The sequence below is a fragment of the Sebastes umbrosus genome, chromosome 20, assembly GCF_015220745.1.
Source record: "Sebastes umbrosus isolate fSebUmb1 chromosome 20, fSebUmb1.pri, whole genome shotgun sequence".
In the NCBI taxonomy this organism is placed as follows: Eukaryota; Metazoa; Chordata; class Actinopteri; order Perciformes; family Sebastidae; genus Sebastes; species Sebastes umbrosus.
In genome coordinates this window covers 12,460,567-12,473,694 of record NC_051288.1, presented here as the reverse complement: position 1 = coordinate 12,473,694, position 13,128 = coordinate 12,460,567, and the positions used below count along the sequence as shown (strand labels likewise).

The following is a 13,128-nucleotide window of genomic DNA, read 5'->3' as shown; positions in this document are numbered from 1 at the left end:
TCTCCTCCCAGGAGCCTGTATAGGAAGGATATACTGAAAGGCCACCGGAAACCCATTGAGAGCCCTTCAAGGAAGCTGCTGTGCGTGGCTGTGTGCATGTATGAGAATGAGCGGCGTGTGGGTGTGCATCTGGATGTATCGGGATGTGTGCGTAATTGTGTGTGAGTTATAATTAGAAAAGCTCCTCCTGACTGACAGGTGTTGGGGCAACCTGCTGCGGCCCCTAAGTGGTGCATGCTGAGTGCTCGCATCTCCTCTAGTCTCATCCGGAGAAACTGGCAGGTGGATTTTATTGTTTGAGTACAGCAATGATGGATGGAGGGATGGATGGACACAAGTAAGAATCGGGGGGGGATAAAAAAAGAAAGTATGACAGTATTTCCTGTGTATTCTTTCAGAGCAATGCCAGTATGTTTGACATTTCCACCAGCTATGAGTAATGTTCCCTATACCCCTCTGTGCTGCTCAGGCAGCGCAGTACTCGCTCGCTGGACAATGAGGTGGCAGAGATTTGTGTGTGTGCGCACAGCCAGACACTGAAAACACACAGTGAGTCATAGTACGCCATGCCAACACTTATACATGCGCGTACGTATACACTCTGAGACTCACCCACAGTCACACTAAAGGTCGCCAGCCACTAAGCACAATGTAGATGTCATGACTAAATTGATTTATATTGACGTCCACCAGAGCTAAAAGTCTGTGCGGGTGGGCTGTTACTGTAATAGGAAGCATGAATTGCTTGCTAGTCATACCCAGTACGCAACGTGTGGATCAAGAACTCATTGACTACATTTACATTCACAAAATATTCTGTTTTTTGCCCTTATTCCGAAAAAGACAATATTCCTACTAAGCTGTTTTCACTAATATTCCTGTTTATATGCAGCCGTCCATACTCTGATTAACGTAACTGGTGGCAGGCTTGTTCGACCATGCAAACACAGCCTCCCCCTTTCATTCTTTCAACGACCTTCTTGAAAAGGTCGGTGCAGCGATATTTGAGCATATCCAAAAACCTGTTGTTATCCAAGTCTTTGATAATGTTTATAATTAGGTGTGTTTCTCCTTCTGACCAGAAATGTGGGCTTTTCTTTTGGGCATGCATCTCTGCAAACTGTCGGCTAGTTGGTTTGTGTACAACGCACAAAGCTGGCCGCAAACAGAATATGTTTTTTTTCATGACCCGTATCAAATTCAAAATATTGTCATATTCAGAATAATAGTGGAATAATAGTGTCCAGGTAAACGTAGTTATTGTTACCTGTCTAACAGGATTCCACTTACAAAAAAAATAAAAAAAAACTATAGTCATATTTCAGCCGAACCAAACGCGCTTGCAAGACATGTGCTGGACATTTTTTATAGGCACAAAATACATTTTGTTTGTGTGCTTTATTCTAGTACCAGAGGCTACTATGTAAGTCCCTCTTTCAGGTTGAATGACCTTGAGTAAATTATTTACAGATCCTTTATATTAAAAGAAAAGGGACTGAAACTGTAAAAATGTTACCCATGCTGCAATGGGCATAACCTTTGTTGTTGTAGGAAAAGACAATTATGTCTCTATCTAATATACATTGTCTGAACTCGTCCACTCTTGTGGTGTCACTTTGGTGGTCAGTATGACTGTGTAGTAGAAATCTTTTAGGTTTTGAGAGAAGCATCACTATATATTTAAAATATGACGTGTTGGAATCCAATATTAATTTTCTGTGCCAACCACTGTATGCTGATGACTAGCTGCTATTCTCGCCTAATTAAAGAAATCACACATTGTGCCAAATTTAGTTCTTTCTCACTTTACATAAATACAATATAAAGCTTTCATCGATCTGACAACTGCAACAATGGCGTGGGATTCCATTTGATGTAATTTTTTTAGTAAATACATAACATAGTACACACAAACAAAAGATGATTTGAGCTGTTTGTCAGCTTTAGACACCTGTTTTACATCAAAGACAATAATTAGCGTTGTGGGCTCAAACACATAATTAGCTAATTGTTTATTTACTGCTGACTCTGGATCCGAGTTGTCCTTCCAAATATAATTGGAAAACAATGCTGTAGTCTAAATTTTCCTGCTTTTGATGAGCGGAAAGCTAATACCAACCAAGATATATATATATATATATATATATATATAAAAAAGGTATTTGATGCACAAGCACAAAAAGTGATTTTCACTAAATGTGTGTAGAGAAATTCTCTAAATGCTTATCTTTTATGCTTTTATGGTATTATAGCAAATCCTCCAAGTGTGCTGTTCTGGCTTAAAAGCTCCAGGCTGCGAAAGGTCCCAGAGTAAAAACAATGAAATGCACCTGCTCTTCTTCCATCCATCCATGTCTCTCATCCGTACAAGTTCTTCGCCTCCTGTAGACCTTTCCCCTCCTTCCTGCCGATCATTCTCTTCAGGCTACTGTGTCTATAATGAGCATTTCCTCCTACCCCCCCGCCACCTATTCTCTCACTTTCTCCCCCCCCTCCTCTCCTGTCCTCCCCTTCTCACTGTGTGCAGAATTGGAGAAGCTTATCGCCTAGCAACCACAATTAAAGTACAACAAGTCAGTGGCGGTAGCAGCCGCCATCGGAGCAAGCTTCACAAACCTCCGTGTGACCAAGACAGAAAGAGAGGAAAACAGAGAGAGTTCGATAGGGAGGGAGGGAAAACGGAGCTAAAGAGTTGAAGTTGGACAGGTGAACTGCAATTAGAGCCGCCGCTGGAGCACCATAGAGAGGACTTTGTGGGTTTTGAGAACAAGAGAGAAACACGGAGAGTGGAGTTAACGTTCTCCGACTGGGTTCACCGGGTTGGACTCGACAGGTATGCGTGTGTGTGCTGGAATTAATGGACGCAAAGTGAAGGTATTCTGCAAATTTGATGGTGTTTTTTTCATTACTGCTTGTGTATTTTTGTTTGCTCGTGAGTCAGTATTTGAAGAAATGTGTTAAGAGGATTATGCTGAGGCATTTGGCACGAATACAGCATATATTGTCTCTGTAATTTCAAGGCTGTGAGGGAAGTTTTTTAATGTACCTGCTGTAAAGGTATGCATTCACACACCTGCTTTTATACACACACTAAGACAGATGTGGGTACAACTGGAATCTGATGAATGATGTTACTAATTGATTCTTATGCATTCATTATTATTATTATTAAAGCCATATATTGTAATCCCTTCAATGTGGTCACTCTATTTTCATGATTTCTAAAATTTGTTTGCACATAATTAACAAATATGTCCTAAACTTGATGTGTAAAGCCAGCTAATTATCTCCCATATGTTCCACACTATCATTAGAATAATTGACTAAGGTGTTAAGAGTAGCTCTATTAGTTGTCAGGTGTGATGTCTCCTGCTACCCTTGTCAGTGGAAACATGCTTTTTTTGGCTCAGGGGGACTTAAGGACTGAGTAGTGACTAGTGCACGGAAAGGAAAAGGTTTTGTTTGAGCTGAGATTGTGTTTGATTTTTTGTATGTTAGTGATGCTTTCTGTGGACACGTGTGGACAGATGTGATAGGATACAGATGGCAAGATGCAGGAACACCGTGTACCAAGTTTGCGAGAGGCTGGCGTACAAACGGGCAAAATATCAGTCGATGCCATTCACAACATTTTACTGTAATTGAAGCTTGCTTCCATAACTTCACATACTGTATATATCTGTTTGACAGAGGATATTGTGCACGACACGCTGTCACATGGGGAATGCTTTTATATTTGGTTGTTGATCATAAATTTCAGCTTCTTCAAAATTATGATCCGAAAAGGAAGCATTTCTGTCATAGTGAATACCCAAATAATTCCCATACATTTCCAGAATTATGCTGTTAATCATGTGATGTGAAAAATGTGAAGTTGGGCATTTTATATTACAGAGGCTGTAATTGCTCACTGCTCGTAATTCTGTAGTAATGCTATTCCTGTTAAGTAGACGAGTTTCTGTCTCTCATTCATGCTCTGATGCAGTCGTTACTTCAGCCTGAAAGGTGGCTCTAAAATAGTGCTCCTTCACCCCCCACAGACCTGTCTTTCAAATGAAGGACACCCACCTGCACTCATCCCCATGGCGGAGTGGCGCTACCTGAGGGCACTGTGGGGAAGCTGGGGGGGTGAAAGGTCAGCCGCTCCGTATGGCCTATCCTGTCCCCACCAGGAGGATGAAACTCATATGCAGACTTGAACGCACAGAGAAGTCAATCGCTGGTCAAAATGTCACTGCCCTGCACACATAAAAGCACACACACACACACTCAAAACACCAGAGTAGAGGCTCCACTAGCTGGTCAAAATGTCATTGCACTGCTCACATAAAAGCACACACACACACTCAAAACAAGAGATTTCTCTGATGTTCAGTTTTAGATTCAAAGAGAGGGAATGCCTTTTCCTCGCTTCTTTTTTAAGGATACACTCGCTGTACTGTACCACTCTAGCACTTTGTTAGAGTCTTAAGATGCCCACGCATGATCAGCGGTTAAATCGCTCTGTGCCGGCTGTGCCATCGTTTTCCTATGGGGACAGCGATGCCGCCCAACTAAGTGGAAGTGCTTACCCTTGGTGCGGCACACCGCTCGAAATCGCCACCGAACGCTGCGCTCACAGTTCAAATTATTTCAACTTTGACCTCGGTTGGCACTGACCTTTCAAAGCGCAACCAATGAGAACAGCTCTAACTGTTGTTGTTGCCTAGAAACAGTGAATGACGTTCCTTGCGCTCATTTTGGGGAGATATTTTACCTGCTGCCTTTGCAATGCTCTGCGCCCTACATCGCGGCGAGTGAAGAGCAAATGTGTTATCATGTGAAGGCAGCTTTAGAAAAGGAGCTCACACCAAAGTCACTGAGCTCCAGTAGATGTCCATTAACGGCTCCGCTGATAGAATTGGAGACATTGGGCCTATTTCCGTGGCGGCGCCACATCTAGCACAAGCAGCGCTCCAACCAAACTACACCAGGCTGCTACAAAATCTCTCTAAACATATCAGACTGGTCAGTTAAAACTCTATTCTGTCTCCTTTTCAATAAAGACAAAATCATCTGCAATGTTTTATTCTTCAAATGTATTATGGATGTGACCATTTACAACGTGAAATACATGGGGTTATATAAACGGCTTCACCATTTCCATCGTCATTGTCCTAATTATCACCATCTGTCTCTGGCTGCAGATTTGAGGTGTTGCGTGTTCAGGTCGTGCCGCTCTGTACCGTCCAACAATATGATTTCCCGGAGAAACATTTCCATTTGTTGAGCTATTGCCGTCATGTGTCAGTGTGGTCGGCACAGCTGTTTCAGAGCGAGTGATGAGACCAGTGATGTGATGGACTGTCAGTATATTTATTAATCACCACATCCTCCCATCTATATTCAACTTCAGCCAGCCCTTTTGCACTTTGCACTGCTGCACCTACATGAACCAAAATAGCAGGTGTTCTTGGAGACACCCACACAGTCCGTGTACCCAAGACCTGTGATATGACATGAGATATGGTTAGAACAGGCTGCCCGCACAGAAGCCCCCAGCAACAGGGCTTGGTCGTGAGGCATAGTGGCCACGGTTGGAATTGCAAGTCATGTGATGCAAGGTGGCCCGAAACTACTGTTTTCCATACACAATCATCACAAAAGACTTTAAAATTATGAATGGGGCACCATCTTGAAATGTCGTATCCAGTTCTATGAATACATCCATGCCTTTACCACCATCTCATAGAGGGGTCTGGGTTCAAACTGATGATTGGCAATCTGTCTGAACATTTAACTCACATAACTGATCAGCTGCTTCTGTTGTCGGCATTTTCTCAGATATTCCCATAACATGCGACTGCACCTCTGGACATCATGAAACATGGCCAAAACTAGCTGACACGAAAGAACAATTAAAACTTGCCCAATCGAAACAAATTCCTGAAGACCTCTCTCCATTTTTTCTATCGTAGATGGGTTAGATGGCCGAGGCGACTTGTAAATTGCGAAACTCTCGTGAGATGGTTAAGGTTAGGCATTGACCTTGATTGGTTAAGGTTAGGATAGGTCGTCGGGCAGCGAGTCTCAAGAGTTTGTGTAAGTTTTTGCAAGTTCCCGCAATTTGCGGGTTACATTCTAGACACGACCATGACTTGTTTTGTTTACGGTTTGCAGCCTCTACTTCTTCTACTCTGTTTACTAGAAGATTACAGCCATGTGTAGTCTATAGTGCCAACTTCTTACTAAACTACACTGTAGCCGAGTTTATTCCCTTCAAACCAGTTGATGGAAACGCGCCTAATTTGCATTTTTTTTTTTCTTCTATATTTCAAAAGTTTGCTTAAAATTCGCTTTATAGTTGCATGGAAACACGGCTTGACAGCCTTGAAACCATCGTAATATTTTGTGTTGTATTTTGTTGATGGAGCGTGACCTACAGTAAATTAGCCTCCTTGCCAAAGATAAAAAAAACAGCGGCATAATTTTACTCCAAAAATATCTCCAGCCTAAGGCCAGTTATGTGTATGTGTTGAGTGTCTTCTGTGTGCACTACTGTCAGTCTCAGCACGCGTCACCGCTGAGGGCTATACACCTCCAGAAGATGCGGACAGCAGGGGGATACTGTGTGTCTGCACCGCTGTGTATAGGTGTGTGTTTTGTGTCAGTGTGTGTTCTGTGCCTAATAAGTTGGCTCTGCCGGAGGGTTGTATTCAAACAGCCCCTGTTGAGCAGAGCTGGCAGGATGTATTATTTTTGCACCTGGAGTTTCTGAACTCTTCATCATCGGGGGAAATGGCTTTTAAACTCGCTCGTCTTGCCTCCTCTCACACTCACGTTTTCCTTCCTAAACATTCGCTTGCACACCACATTATGATAAATGTATGTGAATAAAGTGTGGAGCTAGGGAGCTAATTATTTTTTTCGCTGGAGACGAAGTCATTACCCATGTAATTGACTCTCACAGGGTGGCATTGATCATTTGATCGGTGTTGCCAGATTAGTGGGAGAGTTGAGACATACATTGCTGTCGGTCACCTCGACTGTAATAAACCAAACTCAATTAAGGGGGAGAGCAGGATATCTCTGTCTTTCTGTTTGTGTAATTGGATTGTTTTTTAGGTTAATGAACTTGCTGGTGCTTTGATTGAGGGCAGTACCTTTTGTGCAGACCCTTAACTATACTGTATGTTGCCGGTTGAAAATTGGCAAAGTATCCCTTAAAGGATGGAGAATGCTTTTTCTTAGATGGTGATTGTAACGTCTGTTTTTCTTCTCTTATTTCCAGAGTCTGGGCTCTGCTGACCGAAAGGAAAATCAGCACAAGAAGTAAGTCCCAACCGTCCTCACCTGTCTGTGCATCTCCATCCCTCCATGCATTCCTCTCTCTTGTCTATATTTGATTTCAAGAAAACAGCAAAAGACACCAAAGACTTGGACATGGTTGAAAATCAATGGCTCCCACAGACTTTATGTAATCCCCCAATGGTTGTTGCCACCATGATCTTTTGCTATGGTGGCAACTAAACTTAACTTGGGCGTCATTCTGTCTTGTTCTAACAACATAATGCAAGTTTCCTAATACTAATCTTGAGTTATGTAAGCCACGTGCTGCCATGAAAATCTAACACATTCATTGGCTCACTGACCTCATTGGCATTACTGATGTCTAATCTGTCATCGTGGTTCAAGTAGAACATTAAGCAGCTTAATTCAAACTAGTTTTTCAAGTCAAGAATTTGACCTGAGTGTGTGTGTGTGGTTGAAAGTAAGTTAAGTGTGTCTAAGCTTGAATCATAATCCACTCCAAAGTAGTAATACTTTCCAGTCGCTTTAGTTATTCAGCATGGTACCGTTTGGATTGATCAGAGTAAGAATCATCTTTTAATTTGCCAACTGGAACAAAAGCACTCACAGGTTTTTATACCTGCTTCCAATAATTGCAAAAATGAAATTATGAGAGTTACTCATTATGAAAGGAAATCGAGTTGTTTCGTGTTTTTCAGTAACTGAGAGTTCCTCTGCCAAGTGATATCTTGACAATGACATCTTCTGTGGGATTGTGAATCACACCAGGGACCTTTATGCTGGGAGACGACACTGTTAACCACTCAGCTTGTATCTTAACTGGTATCAACAAAATAAGATTGGATTAGGTTAAGTCAATTTTATTTATATAGCCCAATATCACAAATTATCCAGCATCCTTTTTGACCCTCACTTCAGATAAAAAACAACTCCCCATTATTTGTGGTAGACCTTTATATCCCCAGTTTCATATTTTGCCATAGTTTAGTGAGAGTTCTCTCTGTTTTCTGACCTGCTGCCATTAAATTTGCACATTACTGCAATTTGCTGTTAATGTGAACTCAACACCGACTCTGTTTTAACAAAAAAAAACTACTGTGAATATATTCTCTCTCAGTAACTCAGTAACCATTGGCTTTGCTAATTACTCCATTTGTGCTTTCCAATAACATTTCCTACTGTACTACATTGGGGCCAATAACAGGACAAAAAAAAAAAGCATTTTAATGGAAAACAAGCCTTTCTACACGTCTGAGATGAAACTGTGTGGAAAATATAGAAACTAATTCAACATTTGAGGTGCACAGCGGATCACTGTCAGTCGACAACAGTGAAAGACGAGCGGGGCGGGAACTTCAATCAATCAAAATTAGCTGTATATTTTAGTTGCCCAGCAACTAAAGCCATGGACACCCATACTTACTCTCACAACACATCTCTCTCCTGTCTGTTTCCTCCTATCAGCAAAGCAGCCAGCATGATCTGTGCACCTCTGAATGGGTACTTGAAATGGTTCTTTTTTCTCTGTATCACTGTCCAAGACATTTCAGGATGCCTCACTTTGCACCAATTAGCCCATGAGAAGATTTTTTTGCTTGCTGCCGTCCTTTGAAAGCTACACCATTGCTTGAATTGAAGCTTCAATGAGTGTAACCTGTTTGTTTCGTACATTCAGCCAAGTACTCTTGAGATTATCGATTGCGTATCTATCTATCTGTTTTCTTCAGTCAAATACGGCTTTCAGCTGCACATTTGAACTGTAATGCCCGCATGGTTTCATAGCAACAGGCCTTTGCCAGCTAAACATGGAGTATGAGTGTGTCTACAGTGTGTGTGTGTGATGTCCTGAAGTCACCCCATTTTTACTTGGATCTTTAACAAACAAAAAAAATGGAGTAATCAGGCTGAATCAAAGATCACTTGACTTGTTTCCCACTAATGAAACTCACAGCGGGTTGGCCTTTGTCTGCCTGCCTGTGTGTTTGAGGCTTTGAGTCCTGACAGTGGGACATGTGCTGCATCATAGATGTAATGTATACTTCTTTTTTGTCATATCCGATGCCTCTGATGTGCCAGGTGTGCTGGCACAGTGAGCACTCGGTGTGCCAGAATGGGAGACATCTGTTGCCAGGAGACAAGCAGCTGTATTCGAGAACCGGTATAGCCATCAAGTAACAGGAGTCTTCCCCGGGAAAAAGAGGGAAAGAGAATAGTGTTCAGTATACCCCTGTCACACATTTATTTATGCCAGCGGAAACATGTGAATGAGCGTAAATGAACAGATATAGTAGGTTAAATGGGGAACAGCATGCACACACATGGACGCACATGTCTTTCATGTCAAAATAGTCATTAACCTGAGGGACAAATGACAACATACAGGCATGATGTGTGTGTGTCTGTGCTCTTTAATATCCCATCTGTATTATCTCTTCCTTCACCATAATAACAGTCACTTCCTCTCTGTTCTGGCTCCTATTCTGCTTCAGCTTTCCATTGGGAAGATGATTAGTATTTTGAAGGTATATCCTCTTACTACTATGTCAATAATGTCAACAAAATGATTGAATATAATCATAATAGATTCATTTTCTGCATCTCAGTGCAAATACATATTTGCTTATTTCTGTCCCACGGGGTGAAGGATTGCATCGTCATTCATTCTCTTACTCGACCAGCGTGTCAAGGATTTGAGCCGTTCCTCTCTTACCTTTCTTACGGATGGCATATTGCTAAACTCTGGCTCATTGTTCCTCCAGATGGAGAGGATCATTCATGCCTTTATTTCGTCCCACTTGAACCACGGCAACTCTCTTTTTACGTGCCACAGCAGGTAATCGCCGGATCATTTACAAGTGGTTCAGACTCCCTCTGCACGGCTTATTACCAGGCGTATAGTGAAAGGTCTCGCATTACACCTGTTTTGATATCTTTATGCACACCAAACCAAATTCAGAGGCAAAGAGGATTTCTGCAAAAAAGTAGGGCAACACAATTAAACCAGTTTACAAGGATGTATTTTACTACATTTTGCATGACGTTTTAACACGTTTCAATGCTTTTTCAAGCCAATAGAGATTTTATAGAGCTTCAAATTGCCTTTTTATCTCTTTTTTCTGTTTTTGAATTTATTAATCACAGTTGTTAATTTGAATTTTAACACCTACATTAACCTCAGTTGTCCAGTCAGACTTTGGACTTCTTAGTTGTGGCTCCTCTCTCTCTCTCTCTCTCTCTCTCTCTCTCTCTCTCTCTCTCTCTCTCTCTCTCTCTCACTCTAAGAACTTTATGGACACTGTCTGCAGTTTGCACTTGAGCGTGCATCGAAAGCTTGCACTCTATAAGAAAACTTTACTTTCTTGACTTAACTTGTCTTTCCAACTTAATGCTGGGTGCAGACAGTACAGGAAGGAAGGAATAATGGAAGGATGGGGCACTGGCGGTGTCTTGGAGGCTGGGGGATGCTTTGCGTTTTTCATTGGAGCAAGGGATTTAGGCACGGATGTCAGGGAAGAGAGAACTTGATTAGACTAATTTATTCACGGGAGCAGGCCATGTAATTGTTCTCATATGGGGGTGACGTACTGTAGGTGTGTGTGTGTGTGTGTGTGTGTGTGTGTGTAAGGGAGGATATTTGTTCTCCAGCAATGTGCCTGACTTAGTTTTGTTTAGATAATAAAACTATACTCCTGTAAAGTGTAATTTCTCAGCTCCACAGTTAAATAACTTTAAAGATCCTCTCTTCTGGCGTATGGAAAATGTTGTATCCATAATGTTTACTTTCTAGTGGAGGATACGACAGCTGTCTCTCTTAAAAACTGTAGATAATCACCCTGATAATTTATAAGGCCGCTCTATTGCTGAGATAACCGTCAGACACTCAGTTCCTCTCACTCTTTTCACTCTAAAGACGCTGCGTCTCAGACCCAGCTGCTGTTTTACCGCCACGTTCCTCCACAGTTGAAGGACTTTTCCTCCCAGCAACAGCTGCTTGTTGCCGTGGTTACAGGTGCCTCCGGAGCCCTAGCAGCATTTAATTCACAGGTTTCATGTATTTCATTCAGCGTACGGTACACAAAGTCCTGAATGGGGCCGATCAAACACAGCGTCTTATGTCTCAGATCATAGGACAGCAGAAGAGAGAGGAAAAGAAGAAGAAATCAGTCGACCAATGAGCTACGTCTTATCTGCTAACCACAGGTAAAGATGCAAACATATCAATGAGCATTGACATATAAAAAGAGTTCTATCCCTGTGTTTTGGATCAGTTGGAAATAAGCAAAGAGAAGAAAGAAGACAGAATAAAGCGACAAACACCGAGAAAACAGAGTGACACATTACTCACTGGTTCCCAATCTGTGGTCCGTGCCCCCTTCAAGGTGGTGCCGAAGATCACAGGGGGTGGACTAGGTTGTCAAAATTTGATTTACACATGTTAACTAAAATCATAATAACACAGTAACTGGATAATTTATACAAAAGTCTGTATGTAAAACTATTTTAAAAGATTTTTTTTGTCCTCACTCAAAAATTGTAGGCTACTTAGTAGGCCACACCTCTTTGACCTCTCAACCACTGCGATCCACGCACTTGCGCCGGAATAAGGGGGACAATAAGACTTTTTGTCCCTGCCCTTTCATTCCTGAGGACATTGCCATCCAATGCACGGAAAATATGTGGACATGGCAAGGCTCCACAAATGCTCCGACGCCTTTCGACATCCCACAACTCTGTGCTCAACTCTACGCACATCAAAAAAGTCACCAAAATTGCCACCCAAAGTTGTAAACTTCATGAAGGCTCGTCCTACTAACAAGAGACTGTTTGCCCAGCTGTGAGAGGATAAAGCGCATCAAACGCTGCTGTTACACACAAAGGTGCGTTGGTTGAATTCTTGCAAGATCACAATCGACCACTGCGCGGACAGTTGTAGATCAAAACGGCATAGCAGACACATTCACGAGACAAACAAGCGGATGCAGGGCCCTTAATCCAACGTCATGCAGTGCAAAGACACTCTAGATGCTTTTATGTGAAACTGGAGTGCAGAGTTGGGAAAATGTCAAAAGGGGAGCTACAACAATTTCCACTCCTGATGAAACTGAGACTGCGACTTCACACACTGAGTTTACCTGGCACATGAACTTGCTCTGGGAGCAAATTAAGTCCTGTTTTGCCGATGTTGACGAGTGCTTATCAAAGGAATCACGGGTGATGGACCCCTACATCTCCAGCCTTGAGGATGGGGAATACCTTGGCCGTGAAGATGAGATCGCTGACCTTCATGCCGATTTAGTGTCAAAGAAATATTTGGATTCAAGATGTTTTGGCTGTTGCAGCCAGACTGGCCAAACACGCAGTTACAAGGGTTATTCTCCCATTCGGCTGTACAGCACGTACCTGTTGGAGAACGCCTTCAGAGCCCTTGTAAAAATAAAAAGAAAGGCACTAGTAACAGAATCAACCACCAGGACTTTGGTAGGCTGTCATTAGCATCACACTTGACATTTCATCCCTGGTCAGAGGTATGCAAGCCCAAGGTGGCTATTAGTTTATGAATGAACAGTAATATGGATTGTTATCGAGCCAAATTAACACATATTGTATAGCTGTGTCAAAACCAGTGTTCACATGATGTGCATGTGGATGTGCAACAAACTGCCCGTTTTAGGTAATTGGTCTCAAGGAGATCTATATACAGTATATATATGAACTGATTAATCACGTAATTATTAGACAGACAATGAATTATTATTATTCTTTCGGTAAGGATGTATGTGTGTGTTTAGGCCTACTCTGTTGGGTTGTTAAAATATATTATAGCTTATACTAGTAAAG

The 13,128-nt window shown here is 42.0% G+C and overlaps 1 protein-coding gene across 3 annotated transcripts in view; it reads left to right on the top strand.

The window, feature by feature from the left end:
* LOC119479337 (ankyrin repeat and fibronectin type-III domain-containing protein 1) overlaps nt 1-13,128 on the top strand; it is a 148,725-nt gene that overhangs the window by 84,189 nt on the left and 51,408 nt on the right. For 2 of the 3 annotated variants that reach the window (XM_037754803.1, XM_037754802.1), the window contains one exon: nt 7,271-7,311. In XM_037754803.1, coding sequence (XP_037610731.1) covers nt 7,271-7,311 — 41 coding nt within the window. Of the gene's footprint in view, nt 1-2,578; nt 2,834-7,270; nt 7,312-13,128 lie in introns of those variants that run through there. The other variant, XM_037754804.1, reaches the window with a different exon arrangement.